Below are 17681 nucleotides of genomic sequence, written 5' to 3'. Positions count from 1 at the left end.
GCAGTGCCAACCCTTTCAAACTGGAATGCCTCTGCAAGCAAGAGCACACACGGGCCAGGATAAAATAAGGCAATTTACCAAACAGCCCAAAGAACCAGCATGCACCCACCAAGACGACTCGATACATTTCCCACATGTGCCAACTCCTGCACTGTATCTTCATGAGATGTTAGGGATAAAAGACAAAACCTGGGGAATTTATCCAGCAGTTAGTTTTATGTCCAACTGTAGCATCCGAATTCCTTGACACTAAACTGCTAACAAACCCCTCATCCAAACACCCACTATTTCTTACTTTTTGAGGGATACACATTTTGCTTCGTGTCAAGTTTTATATTATGTTGACTTGTTCCAAGGTTTGTTTTATTTGGATTTGTATTGCACCTCTGACATATGATTTCCCTTAACATTTTTACAGGCAGCCAAGCAAGGACCTTAAGTACAGAAAGACGGCACTCAACTTACATTCCTTCCAAGTCCTTTAGACCTCACAAAACACATGAGCTGAGACTTAGCTCTGACTTTTCTTCAGCTTGTTGCCCCCAATTCTCTCTCTTACTCTATTGACTTGAATGCAACACTGAGGGCTAAGCTGAATATTTAGAGAAGCACAGGCAAGAAACATTTATTTTGCTCTTCCCAAAATGTGGAAGTTCCCTTAAATTAAATTAAATCAGTGCATCATTTATTTATATATAGTTGAACCCCCTGACACAGAAACAGGCCTTTCTGTAGAACTTACGAGTGGAAGGGGTGACCTTTTCAATCTGCATCAACAGTCTTGGGCAAGAAGACTTCATATACTCTGAAATTTGCCATGGGGTGTGTAAGGAGAGTAGGAAGCCAGTCATCAAAGACCTTTTTACTCTACTTACCCTGGTGTCTTTTGCCTATGTATCATTTACACCAAGAGAAAGCTTGCCCAGCAAATCAGAAAGGACAGGAACATCGAACATTATTACCCAGGCAAAGCAGATACGCTACACGTTCCACCACACTGTCATTGCACCCACTGCTTTGCAATACTTACTGATGTGGTACAATTTTCCTTTCCTTTCCTACATGTTTAAAACTCCCATAGCCTCTCCAATTTCTGCTTTATCTTAAGAGCATAACTCTACAGGAGCAGTAACATCCCCCCTCTGCCTCCTCCTGGGCAGAGATTTTTCACAGATTCACAAATGGGGTTGAAAAATTAACCATATTATTTTGCTTATAGAGCCAGAGGTAACTTAGCTACAAATTCACCATAAAAGCTTAAAATTGGCCACACCAGGGAAAATGTCACCAAGCGCAGTACTCTGTGTTCAGAAACCAGCACTAGATCCATCCCTAGGGATCTGTACAATGGTAAGAACACAATGCTTCTTTCTGGGACAATCTTACAATTCCAACGAATTTCCAGCTCAGACTTCCTGAATCAGAGGCCCTCAACAGTTTTCTTCTGTAAATTCAATCAGCCATTTCTCAGACCCATAATTACCACCAAGAGTCTCCACACAGAGAGATCCCGTGCTCATCCATGGACTCTGTGAAGAACCTCCTACTCCGTGTATCTGCACCGGCTGCTACTTCAGCACCCCTTAATTCTTGTACAGGACAGTGGATGAAAACTGCTTGATATTCATCCCCTCCCTGCCACTCCAACCCTCCCAGTGTTCATCACAGCCCAGCTCAGGGCTCAAAGAGCCTTTCCTGCTCCAAGAGCTGTCACACTGCTGACACTTGTGTCACCCTGAGACACCCGCAGTTCTCCTCTCTCTGATGGCATGGATGGGAACTGCCATTCAAGACCACGTGTTCAAACACAAACGATCCATATATTTACACAGCACGATAACATTTTATTTTGTTTTTTTTTTTTTTTCTAGCATTAAATTTGGGGTTCAATGAAATGAGCATTGAGCAGATATTTTCATAAATTATTATAATCCTAAAATCTCAGACCTCAGTGGAAGCTGTCAGGTCACAGGGCATTATTTTCGATGTGAAGTTTAAAAAGGGTATGGACTTTGCACCCAGGAAAGGCACTGGTAATAAAGGAAGCCCTCAACAACAAATAAAGGTTCCTGCGTGGCTCAGCTGTGATCCAGAGGGATCTGATTCCACAGGTAACTCATCATACACAATAATCTATCTATACTCATGAGTCAACCTGGACAAAACACTATTACAGCTCAGCCTGGATGTCATTCCAAACGGCCCCAAGGTCAGGGGTCATAAACATGGACTGTTCAGGGGCTAGAGCAGTTTTCAGTCCCCAGCACTTCCACTGTGCTCTTCACTTCAACTGTAAGTTGAAGTAATTGTATTAGTGGCAAAAAGCATAAACTGAACCTGACAAGAGCAACCCAAAGAGTGAAGCAACTACCTATGGATTATTCAGATTTGAGAAAGCAAATCACTAATAAAGTTACCTGTTTCTGAATGCATAGTCAGTCTTTCACCACTGAGAAGGAATTTATATTTTAGTAAGTCTGCTCTCTGCACTTTTATGTTTATTCCTTAAAACACAAACTAAGTTAAATAATTATTAGATTGTTTTCCTAAATAAACCAAGACTTAATATTTGTTTTCAGTCTTATCAATCTAGAGATGTCAAATTATTAAAAAAACACCACAAATGATGTAGCTGCAAGACAGAAATTCAGCAAGACAAAGTCATTGCCAGGGTGCTCTTTCCTCCAGGGTACCATTATCAAGGGAATGCCATTTACAGTGCTGGACAACTGTCACAGGTTGAAGCTGGAAGACTTGTCCCATACTCCTTGTGGTTTATAAATTGAGCACAGATACTGGGTTTTTCCTCACTTCCTTCATTATCTCAAAATAATAAAGAAGGAGCCACAGCAGCCACTTTCTCCCCAAGGCCCATGCCTTCATCAGATCATGTTGTCACATCCTGTGGAAACAACAAACCAAAAGGTCCGAGGTCCCCGTTTCCAAGTGACCAAAGCGTTCCCGTGCCTCTCCCTGGAGCTGTGCTGAATGTCCCAGCACTAATGGGGCACCAAAACAAAATGCAAGTGGTACTTAGGCAGCAACACTCAAATCTAACACGCTGTGTTTTAAGACATTTTGACCTCTTGCAATAATATCTAAAAGAAAATAAGCTTAAATTATTGAAGCTTCCGGCATCACACTGCACGAGGAAGCAAACCAGGTTCATTAAAGCCAGAACACCTTATCACAGACCAGATGTCGCGTGGGCTTATTGGGTTAAAGACCCTAAATATACATTATGTACTTAAAGAAATACCAATAATGAAACAAACTCGAAACAAAAAGTTACAAGAAAGGTAACTGAAACCCAAGGAAAAGGTCCCATCTTTTTAAAAAACGCACCGGCAGAAGAATACAAGCCATTTTAAATATTGCATCATTTCTGTTTGTAATCAATGAAACATAAATACAACTTTAAGTAAACTTCTACCAAAAAAATAATGAGTTTCTATTCAATTTGTTCTCAGCCCATCTAACACAACATCCAATGTGACTGGCAGATCAATTCAAATATTTACATTCCCCCATTACAGCTTGGAGAGATAAACTCTGGGCCTGTATTTAAACAAGAGCAGGCTCCAGTTCCTACAGCTGCTATACCTGAACAGCACCTTGGGGCTTGTGAGGGTTTCTTGGCATAGCAGGGGACCTCCCTTCCCTCAGGGATCAGTGTTTGCCTGCATGAGCCATCTTTAGCACCTGGGCTCTCAGAACCCCGTGTGCAGAATATGTCCAGACAGCCAGATTCCTCTTCAGAGAGGAGCTGAGTGCAACACCAGGAGGGACAGGCAAATCACACTGTTTGTATCTCACAGTCATCTGTTCCTGCCCCACCATTAGATTGCACTTTGAATATTCTACCTCACTCTGAGCCAAAGAAACACGGAAGAGAGCACAACAATAATGAGAATTTCATGCAACATCTAATAACAAACCCACATTAAGTGCAGGACAAGCTTACAGAAGATGCATCTGAAGCAGGAATATTTCCAATAAGTACTCAGATAAGCGACATTAAGAACTCCAAGACAAAAGCCTGTGGAGCCAAACTGTGTTTTTACCATAAATACACGGCACACAATTCCCAGGTGTGCTGAACGCCCCAGCTGGTTTCCAGTGTCTGGGGAGAACATGTACCTGTAAGCATCATTACACTCTCTCCAGTCCACTCAGCAAAGGAAAAATCCCAAAGCTGAGTGAGGAAGGCAAGGCTGGGATGAGGGCAGCTGGGTCTGAGTGTGCAAGAGCCAGCCCTGCTCCAGCAGCACTGGACAGCCCTGTGTGCCCCTGCAGGAACCAAGGGAACAGAAATGCCTCCAGCACACACAGGGGAAACTCTCCTGACCCTGCTCTGGAGAAGTTCCAGAGCCAAAGGGAGACTCCCTGAGTGCAGGATGCCTGGAGGATCCAGAACCCCGGGGGTTAAAGGGGCTGACTAAACAACCCCGGTTTATCCTGCACTCCCTGCCCCAAGGCCAGCAGAGTGGCAGTGCCACACAGTCCTGCACCCCCTGGCACCACTGCCAGCGCCTCACAGATGGAGATGGTGCCGAGTGCCTCTTCTGCAGGTGGTGAAACTGTGACAAAGTGACTCGGCCAAACTCATCCCAGCAGGTCAGCAGCAGAAATGGGAATATAATTTGGGACTATCGAGGCCCTGGGTAGCACGTTATCCACCAGGCAGAGTATCCCAGGGCTCTCCAAATGAACCCCTGCTGCAAATTGCTTGGCTGGAGCCTGTTTTCTGCAATGGTTGGATGTGTTTTAAATTGCTACAGATTTCAAAGACGTACCCGTATCAAAAGGTGCACCCTTTAAAGAAATAAGGAAAGAAGTCACAGATCTAATCTCTTAGATTAGATTTAGGCTGGAAGTTTTTATTCAGCTGCTCCTAAGTGTGCTCCCACTGAAGATAAACAGAGGCGCAGGAGGTTCTCCCCACAGGCATCCAGAGATTAAGATGCAAATGCTACATTTGTTTAGATTAACCAAGCAGAAATGTAAAAACCAACTCAAATAAAGTACTTCCACAATTTTTCACTTCACTACAACCTCTGGTTCCAAGGCTGGATCCATCTGCTGCCTACACAGTCCCTGGAGAGCAGGCCAAGTAAAGATGCAGGTGAAGGCAACCCGAGGCTTGAGTGATGTTACAAACTCGGCAGCTCGGACACAAACCCACCACCAGTGCAGAAAGGCAGCTGTAAAGCTGTGTCTGTGGCTTTGAACTCGAAGCACGCTTTTCCAGCTTGAATAAGCTGGTCTCCAGCTTAGTCTTATTCTAGATCCCAATCAGCTGCGTGAGTCCACCCAGTGACATTTAGACACTCACAGGGCACAGTTTGGAGAGGAAATGGAGCTGGACCCACGGCTCTGAGGACAAAACCTGCACAAACTCAAGCGAGCTCTTCACGATAGATTTCTTCTCACTGCCTCACCAGGAACAGCACAGGTATTAACCTGGAAACTCATCCTCAGCGCTGTAAGTACATAACACTGATGCTACCCCGTATTTTCCACACTAGGGAAGCACAGAGCCTTCTGTCAATACCAACACTTCACTCTGAAAGCGTTTGAGCTCACAGATCTCTACAAAATCCCCAGAGGACCGGCAGACAGGATAGCACAGACATTCAGGGAGCTGTTTTGAAAGCAGTGCTCTGTGGGGACAGGGATAGCGAAGCTGCCCCGGTCCGTGAGAGCAGCGCGGTCAGTGCCGTGCCCGGACACCTCTCACCCCGCGGGCATCTCCAGCGCCGACCGCCCTGCGCTCAAACCCCTCCGGCGCTGTCTCAGGCACGGAGCCGCCCGGGCGGCGGGAGAGGCTCCGGCTCCCCCCGCAGCCGTGCCCGCCCGAGCCGGGCTGCGCCCCGAGCACACGCCGTGGCGGCGGGACGGGCCCGGGGGCTGCCCCGGCACGGCCCCTCCGCCCCGCCCCGGAGCCCCGGCCCCGCTCCGGGACACACCGGCACTTGTTGCGGCCGCTCCGGGCCCGGCGGGGCTCCGGGCGCGGCCGGGGGGCGGCCCAAGGCCCGGCCCGGGACCCCGCGAGTGCCGCGGCCCCGCTCCCCGCCGCACCTGCCCGGCCTCACCATTGTGGTTGACCCAGGTCGGCTTCAGCAGCTTCATTGTTCCCGCCGGCCCCGCGCTGGGCCCCGCGCTGGGCCCCGCCGGCCCCCCCGGGCCCCGCCCGAGCCCCGCGCTCCGGCCGGGCTGGCGGACGGAGCTCAGCCCGCTCCGGCCGGGCCCGCCGGCGATCCGGCACGGCCGGAACCGGCCCGCGCCTCAGCGGCCCGGCGGGAAACAGCGCCCCCGAGCGCGGCGTTCCGCGCGCCTCGCGCAGCCCGCCCCCTGCCGGGCGGCAACGGCGGGGCGGAGCGCCGCGCGGAACCTTCCTGCGCCGGAACGGCGGGCGCGGGACAGGGGCGCGGGCGGACGGGCCGCGGGACGGGCCGCGACAGCACCGCGGGACATGTGGGCGGCGGCGCGAGCCCTGCGCGGGGCCCGGGCCAGGTACGGGGGGGGGAACCCCAACCACCCCCGGGAGACACGGCACCCCCCCGGGGGGAACCCCAACCACCCCCGGGAGACACGGCACCCCCCCGGGGGGAACCCCAACCACCCCCGGGAGACACGGCACCCCCCCGGGGGGACCCCGAACCACCCCCCGGGGGGATCCGGCACCGCCCCAGGGGGGATCCGGGTCGGGATCGGCCGGGGGGATCCTGCAGCGCCCCCGGGGCCGCGGGGAGATAGCCCTGGCAGTGCTGCATGCCCGCGGTGCCTGGCGGGCCCGCTCCAGCTGCGCCCCGGGGCTGCTCCCAGCCCGGGGTCCCTCGGCACCTGGAGGAGCCGGTGCGCGGGTTCTTAATCCAAACGGTGGTGCTTTTATCTCTCCCATCCCAACACCTCAAAGGAGCCATTGTCAGAGCTTAACATTACTGTAACCTACCCAAAAAAAGTCTCTGTTTCGCCCCTCGGTACCCTGTGGGCGCACAACACCGACCAGCCCGGGGTCAGTGACCTCGCTGAAGAGTTGGAGGTCATCTCTAGGCAAACGCTGGATCCTGCCCCAAGTTGAGATGGTTCAAAACTCATCACTCATTTGACTAACAAGTAGCTCTTGTGCCACCAGAGTCAGTTTGTCCTCATGCTTTATGTTCCTTTTCCTCCTGCAGCTCCTTGCTGCCCCAGATGGGCCTGCTCCGAGGGAGTCACTGGCAGAGCTCTGTGCTGACCCTCAGGACGTCCCTCCCTGTGAGGTGAGTGCACGTGCCTTGGAGTTAGGGAGCAGTGTTCCCATCTGCGGGGCAACACAAATCTTCCCAAGTCCAAATTCGCCTTTACCTGTGCATGGTTGAGTCTCCAAACGCCAAAGCATTAAGGAGTGCTGGCCTCTCGAGGGCCCTTCGGTGGTGACACAATTACCACATTGTGCTTGTGTGTAGCATTTGCTTCCTCAGCCACTGAATGCAGCTGGAAATGCTGGGATTTATGCAGTGCTCCAGAATTCCCTGCTGGCAGTGAAAGCTGAAGCAGCAATGCTTTGCTGTGAAGGCAAAGGCAGCCCACGTGCACGTCATTTTGGTGTCCATGTTTTGTTTTGATGCACTAAAGTACCCTGGTAGCTGTGAGGTACCCTCAGAGAGGGTTGTTTATTCTGCAAGGCAGGAATGACACCCTGATGTCCACTGTGAGGGTCAGTTTGTGGAGTGTGCCTTGGGTATACAGGACTTGCATGGGGAAGTACTACAGGAGAGTCACATTTGCAGCCTGAATTTGGCTCCAAATTTTAGAAGCAGTAAAACCACCCACTCTCTTCTTTAACATGAAATGACAGGAACATTTGTCCAAGGCCAGGCTGGACGGGGCTTGGATCAACCTGGTCTAGTGGAAGGTGTCCCTGCCCATGGCAGGGGGTTGGAACCAGATGAGGTTTCCACTCCTAATCTGTTACCTGCTCTGCTGCATTCCAAGCTAGTGCAAAACAATTCCAGTTCAATTTTTGGGGAACGTCCTCAGATCATTCAGCACAAAGTGGGTTTTCTTGGGCAGTTACAGCTCTCTCTGCAGACAAGTCGCTGTCTTGTGGAAATTCCACTACTTGAATGAAGCTCATGGCAGGAAACTTCTATTAGGGACCAAATTAAGCAATGGGAAGGAACAGTCCTTGGAAAACTAAAGTGGAAGTTGCTGGTGTTGAATCAAAGGACAAAATACCTTCTTTTATTTACTATTTCCCTTGTAGAGCACAGCCAAAGAAGAAGAAGAAAGTGGATGTTAGGAGAGAGCAAGCACAGAAGGATCGTATGAAAAAGAAGCTTAAAAAGTTGGAAAAAGCTGCCCCAGAACTGATTCCAATTGAGGATTTTATAACTCCACTCAAGTACTCGGACAGCAGCAGGTCAGTGACTCTGGATTTACCATGTGCCTGCATTTGCAGTGAATTTCTTTCTCTGGTACAAAAGCCTCATTCACTTCCATAAGGACAAAAATGTGAAAAGGAAATTTTATTTGTTCTTGCTAAAAGTAATGGGGATTTCCTGTTAGAATGATGGGGATGTCTTTGCAGACAGACTAAATTATTAGCAAATTAATTTGTTTGTTTGATTGATTTTTTTAATTTGGTCTCTGCAGTCAGGTTATTTCTCCCTCACATTACCCTACTCTTTGCCAGGGTGCGAAGCCTTCCCGCTCTGTCTCCCGAAGAGACTGAAAGAAGAGTTTTACTTCTGAAGAAGTGGTGTTTGTTTAAGCAGAAACAAGATGAGGCAGAAAAGAAAGCAATCCAGAGCCTTGTGGAATCTCAGCAAGAGGCACTGAAGGAACTGCGGCTGGAATCCGAGGAGCTGTACCAGGCAGCGATCCGACGGGATGAGGGGCTTTTCCCCTTCCAGAGGGATGGACCCACCTACACCCCCCCCCTTCCTGGCTATGACCCCCCCGAGGGAAAGTGTGTTGATATCACCAAGGTGTACACGCAGTGAGGAGGGCGTGGGGCACCTGCCAGGAGCTGCTCAGCCACTGAAGGAAGGACGGACTGAAGGGAGAGAGAATACACAATTCCTCCTGCAGGTTACAGTGCTGCAGGTGTGTGACTGTATATAAAGTATTAGTGAAGTATCTGTGTGTTTGGGTTTTTTAAAGAATTACCCAGGTGGTAAGACACCCAGCCAAGCTACACAACCTTACCCAGTGCCAAAGCCAGCTTTTTTATTTTATTATATTGCCACGTAACTTGTGTAATCAAGTTGGCATGGTTTTGCCCTAAACCAGACCAGATCTATCTCTACATTTGTTAAAACATTTATTTTTGTAGTAGTTTTGAATACTACCACAACACACACCATCATTCAAGAGTAGTTCCACAAAGGGGCAGTTTCAGGGTCTGCAGCATCTCCCCCTCAGCTGAGAAGCTCTTAGCCCACAACAATCCTGTTCTGGGACATGCCTTTTAAATGCCAGTGGTTGGGATTGTCCTGAACTGAAGGGAGGATTCCTAGCTTGTTTTCTGCCCATCTTGCAGGCCTGGGGTGGGTACCTTGTTCCAAAAGTGCACACCACCAGCAGGAAGGGGAAGAGGCCTCATCTAGCAAGAAGAGCTGGATCACGTGTGCATTAATTTGGGAGTTGTCTGCTGAGTTGCTGAGACAAAATCCTAAAGTGTAAGAGGAATACAAGACCAGAGACAAATTAGGCACCTCAAGTCTCCCTTTAAAAAATACTCAGCGTTTAAATAAACTCTCAGTACTTTTGAATGAGTGCTCAAGTACAGCAGGGCAGAGCTACAGTCGTATAACTTCAAGATGACATGGAAGAAAAAAAGGCAGCACAGGTCTGAATTATGTATTAAGTTACTGACTAAACACAGCAAACAGTCTTCCTAATTTGGTTTGTCCTGGTCGAGGGGTAGATACCAGTCTGGTGGGGGGCTCTTCCTGAGTGTCCACACTGGAGCATACTTCTGGCTTTCCATAACTCGAGCTCTTTCACTCTTGCACAAAGCTTCCTGAAACAGAGAAAAAATATTACCTTGATAGTGCTGGATATTCCAGTCGTACAGAGCCCATTTCCTGTTATGACTCTTTGAGATAAAATGCGAGAAAGAAATTTATCGTGCTTAAACAGAAGTGCCAAATGCTATCTAAGTAAGCCAGGATACAGGTTTTTAACCAAGTCATATTCTGCCTGTGACTCCTGCATGAGGAAGAACACTGCGAGTCCTGTGCAACCCTCCCCACCAAGGGCTTTCCAGCGGGTTACGCTGTGGCCTTTGCTGCAGGGCCCGACTCCTCCAGCGTCCGTGGGGCTGAGCCAGAGGCATTTCTGGACACCGCACGAACACTTTTTGCCTGTAACGTCACAGCTTTTCCTATCGGGAAGGGACTGTCTGAGTAACTGAAATCAAGGGCTTTTGCAGCATAACACTGAAAATACTCCCTGGATCCTTAAACGGACGTCAGGACGATCCTCCCCAGCTGCTTGCCCAGGCCCCCCGCAGCCCCAGCCCGGCGGTACCTGCGCGGCGGCGGCGCGGTGCCGCTCCCAGGCGCGGCAGGCCTCGTAGTCCTCCCGCCAGCGCCCGCAGGCCGGCAGCTCCCCGTGCGCGTAGTAGTGGTGGAAGGCGTGGCGCAGCCCGCGGCAGTGCTTCCACTCCCCCCAGTAGTCCTCGCACGGCCGCGGCGGCTGCGGGCGGACACAAGGCCGAGCTGAGCCCCGGGCCGAGCCCCCCACACCGGACCGAGCCCCCCACCCCGGCCCCGCGCCCCCTCACCCGCCACGAGCCGCCCGCGTCCGCCATGCCGCGCCTCCGCCAATGGGCGCCGCCCTTACAGCGGCACACGCGGGTGCAGCCAATGGCGAGGGGCGGCACAAAGCGGCCCCGAGCCGCGAGCCAATGGCTGCCCGCCGGGCGGGGCGGGGCGGGAGCAGCGCCCTCAGAGCCGCCCTCACAGCGCACCCCGGCACGGAGGGCCCGCTTCGGCCTTCCCGAATCACCGCACAGGGACGCAGCTCCTTGCCAGGACCCAAATCACCACACAGGGACGCAGCTCGGTACCAGGACCCAAATCACCACACAGGGACGCAGCTCGTTACCAGGATCCTTTACTCGGCCTTTCAGCACAGCGCGCACCCTCGGGGTGACACCCACACCGCCTTCCAAAGCAGGGCAGCGCAGCTGGGTCTCGCCTCTCCCTACACCTGCCATTAGATGGCTACGTTATAGCATCTGAACTATTAAAAGGCATGTTAATAATTATAAATATAAAAAGCACTTACAAGGGGTTCGCTTAAAATGGTTGATAACCCAACACCTGAAGCTAAAGCTCAAGGAGACTCCTCGAGCACAAAAGTCCTAAACACTAAAGTGTCAGCCTTCACCCGCACCACACCAAAAAAGCTGACCTGAAATTGTGGCAAAATTATATATAGAGGGAGGAAAATACCAAGCAAAGAGCGACATGAGACCATCATCACTCAGGATAGGAGGGGAGGATGTAGTCTAAGAACTGGATCTTTAGTAAGGTAGAGCTTTGTTAGTTTTACTTCTCAGGTCGATCAGAGATCTACGTTCCCTCTTTACAACACATACAAAAAGCTCAGGACTCAATTTTCAACTGAAAATTAAGACAGTCTGACAGCTCCGATTTTAAACATGAAACCAGAACCAGTAAGAGGGTTCCTATGTTGCAGAAGATCTCTCCTCTAACTGCAATAACTAAGATCCAATATGCTGCAACTGTTACTTTATTTTCCTCCTAACTAACGGAAGGTCCCACAGCCTAGGGCTTTCTTCCCTTTTTGCGCAGGGACTGGCCTTCTCCTGAAAAGGCAATAAACCGGCTTCCAGATTCATCCTGGAGAAAGGAAAGAGGGGAAAAGGTTGTTACCTCTTTGCGCAGTGTTTGTGTGTGATGAAAGCTGAACAATCATGAGAAAGAACATTCCATCAGAGCAGCCACTGACTGTAGACATTCCCCATCCTTAATCTAGATATTAACTACTTTGTTCCTGAAAATAAAATAGGAGTACTTTGGTGGCCTTGCAGCCACATGAAATGATGCTGCACTGGCTCATTACACACCAGGCCCATCTTTACATCAGTAACAAGGACACCAGAGGTTGCTTTTACTTAACTCGCACCAGTTAACTGCTACCACTTTTTAACAGAAGCATGCTGTGAAAATTAAGTATGGAGAGAGGAACCACAAACTTGGACCATAGCTCTAATGTTCTAATTCTGTGCAAGACTGGGAGCACTCAACTTTATTTACCTCTTCAACTTTCTTAACCAGTGGGCGTGAGTTTCTGATGAATGTGATTCTACCGATCTTGAAGTCATAGTTGGGAATTCCTCTGGAAAAGAAGCATAAAGATATTATGAAAGAAGTTTTATACCTACCATGGAATTGAACACAGTGAGAGCTGTTCCATGTCTGTCAGTGTTGTACCAACACTCGCTGCACATTTCCATTACTAAATAATTCCGGAGTTAAACCACTGAATTATTTTCTGAAGGTTCATGCACTGCATGAGTTAAAAAACCAAATACTGGAGTTGCTGTGGAAGCCTGGCCAGGGCCATGTTTCCATGCAGCCTGTGGATAAGATTATTTATTTTCTAAAGGCAAGTTTATGATGAAATTAGTTTGTTTATATTGCAAGAGCAGGAAAAAAACCTAAAATTCTACTCAAACACTGATTCTTCACTTGCTGACAAATGAATGAAACATACCTTCGGATGTCTCCTGGTTTAATCGGTGAGGGACTAGGCTCCACACCTTTCTTCTTGCCATCCAGTCTGTTCCCAGAACCAGAGAATGCCTAGGGATACATAATGAGTTTTAATTTAACTTCTGGTATCTGAAAGCTCACTGCACAGGGACACTATATTCTGTGCAATCCACCAGTCACTTTTATTTAGTTATTTGATTCAGCATGTTTCTTTTTGGTGCATGTAAGCGGATGGACCCTGGCTGCAGGGGTATGTTTCAGTCTCCCACTTACAGACTGACCTTTACAAAGACAGCAAGTCATCCAGTTCCTGGTTGCAATCATCATAAAACAACTGCAGGTACCCACTAGTTAAATGACAATCGCCTCTAAGAACAGACATTAGTATTTCACAGTTCTTTGAAACAACTTTCCCTCACCATTCTACACCATTCAGAAACCAGCAGAAATAAGGGACTTACTCGAAATCCTATGTCACTCACGTATCCACTGTGGTCAGCTTCCACATCCTGGGAGGGAGAAAACATTGGAGTTCATTGTGTGTGACACGCACAACATGTGGGAACAGTCCCACGTACTTCTGACCAAACAAAACCTCACAACAATCCCTTTCCAAAACCAACAGTTGGTAAACAACCATCTCCTAAGTAACACATGCAAAAGCTCCTGGTAAGTCAAATTTACCCTTAAGAACTTGTTTCATGAAAAAAAAAAATTATATTGAGGCTCACTGCTTCCCCACAAGCAATGCTGACTTCTAGGGAATACACTTTGGAACAACAGAAACTTAACCTACTGTGGTCTCTTCGTGTTGTGCACTTCTTTCTGGTTCTTTGTACCCCAAAGGAGCATCAAAATCCACCTATTTACACAAAAAACATGAAAATAAATGCAGTTAATATTTTTCTTTTAATCATAAGCTTTATACTACTATTCCTCCAAACTCCACAAACCATCATCACTGTATTAGATCTAGAAAGAACTGAGACTTGTTTGTTGAACATTTTAACTCCAAACTAAAAAAAGACTAAGCCTCCCAGGAATAAGCCTTAGCAAGTAACTGAAGCCGAGCAGTACAGCAGCACCACAGTATCCCTGACAAGGCTATTAAATACAACCCAGATAAAGCACATCAAGGCTAACCATTCCATTCCAGGCACCAGTCACCTGATGGTACATCAAGTGCCACTCTAGACCCCGGATGTGGTTACAAAGGCACATGGAGTCCTCCCAAACGAGTCCCCCTCCCCACCCATCTGCCTGTACCTTTTTTGCAGCACCAGAGGTGCTGGACGCACAGCACTGTCCCTCCCCCCGGCAGGACACGGTCAGGGCACACCTTCCACATCAGCGTTCACTTACGTTCATGTCACACTCGATGATGGACACGGCCTTATCTGGTTTGGTCTCCATGACCCGCAGCTCGTAGATCTGAAACACCAATGGCTATTTGAGGACTGCACATGAAAAAGCTCAGCTTTACGTATAAGAAAACTGCAGGAAGTGCTCTAGTTTGAGGACTGGATACTGCAGGGTCTCTACAGAACTTAAGAGCAAAGGTTTTTAACTCAGAACTGAGAGAACCTACCTATTACTGTACCTCACTGTACTTTAATCTGCACTTTTGAAAACAAATTAGGATAAATTCTCTCTTTCGGCTTGTAAAAACTTCAACAGTGCAAAGGCTTATTTTCTTGTGAGTCAAAAGAGCAGTTCAGGGAAAGGCTTAAATGACCACTTTTTCCCTCCAACAGAAAACCAGCTGCGAAATCTTCCATTTGGGATTACTTGTCAACAACACTGCACAGCTCTGGGTTGACTGTTTTAGCACCAACATCCAACAACTGAACTTAGTCCGCAACCCTCAACCCTCCACTGTACCTTTTCATTGTAGTTGATGGCAATAACATCCCCAGTCGTTAGACAGGCAAAGTTTCTCAATGCATTTTCTAATCTTCAGGGCATGTTAAGATGAAACACTTGTTTTCAAGGCAACAGCAAAGCTTTAAAGTTACTGTGTTACAGACCCCTGATCCTTGGGCTCTCAAACATGATTTAAAAATCAACAGTACACCAGAGGTAGCCTTTTAGTAAACATTGGGGTGTACAAGTTTTTCAAAGGGACACTCAAAATTCATTGGACTTTTAAGCCAAGATTCCTGCTGCTTCACTCCAGGCCACACTTTGTGCCAGCAGCTGGCCACATCTCTGTACAACAGCTCTCCATCCCTTTTGTTTTCAGAAGCAGCAGCAGCAGCAGTCACCTACTACCAGAAGAGCGTGAGTCCCACCTGGAAAGTTAGCTCTGCCTGATTGTTCCAATTTGGGAGAAAAATCTTTTTCCATCATCAAATAGGAAGGATACACAGCTTTGGGATTGGTGATGTCAAGAAAATCTGGACTCTGTGGCTGAAATTTTGAGTAAGTTGCAACCTGCAGATTAACACTCTCCACTTGCACCAGGCCTCCCTCTTCCAGCAGCAAGTTCTGCATCATCTGCAAGAATGGAAACAAAGATACAAACCACTATGTCAGACGTTTTCAAGTCTCTTTCCTAGTGTATATCTAGTTTTGCTGGGGCCACCATCTTCCTTGACGTGCACCTGTTTACCCTGGTTTCATCTCAGGAATAACAGCCAGGTGCCTCTTAAACACAGGCTGCTCTGCTTAGTTAACCTCTCCAAGAGGGAACCTGAGCTGGGACTGAAAGCTGCTGGGACATGAGCAGCAGAGACACATTCAGGAAACACTGCACTCCTTTAATATGAAACTGGCAGGTTGCTAATGCTGCTGCTGGGGTTCTGTCAGCCCAGCAGGAGCAGCTCACCCAGTGTGGCAGGTAACAAATGCCCTCGTCAGCCACGAACTCGAGCACCCCGCAGTGCGTCATGCGGTCCGAGTTCTTGTTGGTCAGCTTGAACAGCATGGGGTAAGTGATGTTCAGGCGGCCTGGGGACACAGCACAGGAGAGTTCTGTTGGTCAGCAGCCACCAACACATTGCTGAAGCTTTCAAACATCACCAAGGGAACGGGCCAGACTGCAGGAGAGGATTCCCCTCCCACCATTATCCCAACTACAAATCCGGGAGAGAAAGCAGATACACAAATACTGTGTTGGCATCACACCTGGAGCTTTAAATCCTCCCCCAACCTTTCCCCAAGCTCAAACATGAGCAGGCAGCAGGAATGAGAGAGGAATCTATTACTGTTACACCCTTGTGCTATTATCACTCAGCATCTACCTAATGGCTTCTAACAGGTCCTGCCTATTTTAAAATTAAATTACTAAAGTAATTTCTCAGAGAAATTCTATTAAGACTAAAACTCCAAGGGGGAGAAAAAACCCTTAGTTAAAAAGGCCAAAAGAGACCCTTCATGTTTTTGATTTGGTTATCTTTTCCCCAGTTCAAAGTTAACTGTCACTTTTTTTTGTTTTTAAAATAAATTTTGCTCCAGACAACATTATCCAGGACAACCTGGTTGAGATTAAGAATTTACAAGATTAACTGTAACCATTATCCTGAGTACACTATTAATAGTTAATTAACATTGATTCACACCTCAGGTAGCCCAACACTCGGAATGTCTGTATTGAAGACAGACGAGTCCCTTAATTCTGACAGAAAAAAACATCTTCAGAATATATTTTTTAACTAATTGGTCTCATATTCTCGATTTAAGTCAGACTTCCAGAGACAGCTAAAACACTGTGGCATTTGCTTACGTGTTTGCTGATATTTCTAATGTTGCTGTTCCAATAAAATATTCAATATAATATTCACTTACTGAGTTGATCCAAAGCTGACGGTGGCATAATTACTGCAGGGATGAACAGAAATGTAAGATTAGGAAAAGTACACCTGTATAAGAGTACATAACAAAATTTTAGCATTCCTTTCTCTAGTCTCCTCTAAAAAAAATGGATATTCTAAAATCTAAATTCATTTTTAGCCAGAGGTTTCAGTAGAACCAGTCATGATAAATGCATCTGCTAATGATGATTCAGAATTTAATGAGAAAAGAAAGAAAAAGAGGAGACAAGGTTTTACAGTATCTAGTGCTAAGGCAAACATTTTCTAAAGCTAATTTTACTTGTTTGGGCTCACAGGTGGTCTTTAATGACACCAACTTAACACAGCATTGATCTGACAGCTTGAAAATGAAGTTAGCCAATCTATTATTCTTTGTTTAAGTTAACTTCCATGGCTTATACTAGATCCAAGATTGAAACAAGAGACTTCAAAAAATAAGACTGTCTTACTCTAACCCTCCTAAACCCAGACTCACTCGGTAAGGTTTTTAATTACAGAGCAAGGCAATGGAAGATGACGCCTCCTCCTTCCTCAGGGCCCCACCCAGGGTGCTCAGCTGTCTCCTGCCGTTCAACGTCTCTGCAGTCTCGGCCAAAAGCTGCGTTACTCGACAACATTCACAAACACCCTTCCAACAGGTTTATTAGTCAAAATAAAACATGCACATACTCTTCCCGCCTTTCTCCACATCTGACCTGTCATTAGGCCCGGCCAGCATGGACACCGAGAAGCAGCGGTACTGAGTGGAGAAGCGGTTCTGGAACACGCGGGGGATGGGGTGGTCGAACATGTTAAACGAGAACTAGAAAGGAAAAAAAAAAACAACACAAAGAGAAGGACGCGTTAATCGGTGCCCACAGCCCCGGGAGAGCCAGAGCCCCCCTAGGGCTGCCGCGGCGCGGCGGAGATGCCCGTGCCCCACCCCGGGCTCACCATGGCGGCGGTACCGGAGCCGCAACTCCCTGGGCCGCCGGGTCAGGTCGGGCCGGGCCGGGGCCGCTGCTCCGCCTCACGGGCTCTGCGGGCCCGCCCCGCCCCTCCCGGCGTGCCCCGCGCCGCCCGCGCCGCCATGGCCTGTGAGGGCGGAAGGCGGGACCCCGCACCTCAGAGACGGCATCGCGTGGGGCTTGTC

The 17681-nt window shown here is 48.4% G+C and overlaps 4 protein-coding genes across 7 annotated transcripts in view; 1 reads left to right on the top strand and 3 right to left on the bottom strand.

Annotated features, from left to right (window-relative positions):
• LOC114061804 (protein HIRA) overlaps nucleotides 1–6185 on the bottom strand; it is a 38292-nt gene extending 32107 nt beyond the window's left edge. Inside the window, exon 1 of the mRNA XM_027892601.1 lies at nucleotides 6096–6185. Coding sequence (XP_027748402.1) covers nucleotides 6096–6132 — 37 coding nt within the window. The 5' untranslated portion in view covers nucleotides 6133–6185. The remainder of the gene's footprint in view (nucleotides 1–6095) is intronic.
• A 290-nt stretch (nucleotides 6186–6475) lies between these two features.
• Nucleotides 6476–9126, top strand: MRPL40 (mitochondrial ribosomal protein L40). Its single transcript, XM_027892602.1, has 4 exons — nucleotides 6476–6516; nucleotides 7182–7265; nucleotides 8252–8407; nucleotides 8681–9126. The coding sequence occupies exons 1-4, from the start codon at nucleotides 6476–6478 to the stop codon at nucleotides 8988–8990; spliced, it is 591 nt and encodes a 196-aa protein (XP_027748403.1). The 3' UTR covers nucleotides 8991–9126.
• Nucleotides 9127–9517: 391 nt separating this feature from the next.
• Nucleotides 9518–10819, bottom strand: CUNH22orf39 (chromosome unknown C22orf39 homolog). Its single transcript, XM_027892603.1, has 3 exons — nucleotides 10778–10819; nucleotides 10522–10689; nucleotides 9518–10012 (listed from the first exon to the last, which is right to left on the bottom strand). Exons 1-3 carry the CDS (start codon nucleotides 10802–10804, stop codon nucleotides 9887–9889), a joined length of 321 nt encoding a protein of 106 aa, XP_027748404.1. The 5' UTR covers nucleotides 10805–10819; the 3' UTR covers nucleotides 9518–9886.
• Nucleotides 10820–11502: 683 nt separating this feature from the next.
• On the bottom strand, nucleotides 11503–17533 carry UFD1 (ubiquitin recognition factor in ER associated degradation 1). Of its 4 annotated transcripts, none has more exons than XM_027892658.1 (12): nucleotides 17483–17533; nucleotides 17219–17351; nucleotides 16524–16556; nucleotides 15565–15686; nucleotides 15103–15233; nucleotides 14619–14691; nucleotides 14100–14168; nucleotides 13534–13599; nucleotides 13199–13246; nucleotides 12739–12827; nucleotides 12279–12360; nucleotides 11503–11861 (listed from the first exon to the last, which is right to left on the bottom strand). In XM_027892658.1, the coding sequence occupies exons 1-12, from the start codon at nucleotides 17483–17485 to the stop codon at nucleotides 11787–11789; spliced, it is 924 nt and encodes a 307-aa protein (XP_027748459.1). In that variant the 5' UTR covers nucleotides 17486–17533; the 3' UTR covers nucleotides 11503–11786. The 4 variants fall into 4 exon arrangements, with proteins under 4 accessions (XP_027748459.1, XP_027748461.1, XP_027748462.1 ...); XM_027892660.1 differs by having other exon boundaries at nucleotides 17245–17351; nucleotides 17483–17487; XM_027892661.1 differs by lacking the exons at nucleotides 17219–17351; nucleotides 17483–17533 and adding an exon at nucleotides 16999–17194.
• Nucleotides 17534–17681: the final 148 nt, after the last annotated feature.

Source organism: Empidonax traillii, unplaced genomic scaffold, assembly GCF_003031625.1.
Source record: "Empidonax traillii isolate 1590-97213 ecotype Southwest subspecies unplaced genomic scaffold, ASM303162v1 scaffold361:size2146424, whole genome shotgun sequence".
Taxonomy (NCBI): domain Eukaryota; kingdom Metazoa; phylum Chordata; class Aves; order Passeriformes; family Tyrannidae; genus Empidonax; species Empidonax traillii.
This window is presented reverse-complemented; position numbering and strand designations above follow the sequence as displayed.

Coding starts and splice junctions, on each gene's coding strand:
- MRPL40 (XM_027892602.1), top strand. CDS start 6,476: ATGTGGGCGGCGGCGCGAGCCCTGCGCGGGGCCCGGGCCAG. Junction 6,517..7,181: donor CTGCGCGGGGCCCGGGCCAG/GTACGGGGGGGG, acceptor TTCCTCCTGCAG/CTCCTTGCTGCCCCAGATGG. Junction 8,408..8,680: donor AAGTACTCGGACAGCAGCAG/GTCAGTGACTCT, acceptor ACTCTTTGCCAG/GGTGCGAAGCCTTCCCGCTC.
- CUNH22orf39 (XM_027892603.1), bottom strand. CDS start 10,804: ATGGCGGACGCGGGCGGCTCGTGGCGG. Junction 10,690..10,777: donor ACGCGGGCGGCTCGTGGCGG/GTGAGGGGGCGC, acceptor GTCCGCCCGCAG/CCGCCGCGGCCGTGCGAGGA. Junction 10,013..10,521: donor ACCGCGCCGCCGCCGCGCAG/GTACCGCCGGGC, acceptor TCTCTGTTTCAG/GAAGCTTTGTGCAAGAGTGA.
- UFD1 (XM_027892658.1), bottom strand. Junction 16,557..17,218: donor TGTGGAGAAAGGCGGGAAGA/GTATGTGCATGT, acceptor TCATCCCTGCAG/TAATTATGCCACCGTCAGCT. Junction 12,361..12,738: donor AAACCAGGAGACATCCGAAG/GTATGTTTCATT, acceptor CTTCTTTTCCAG/AGGAATTCCCAACTATGACT.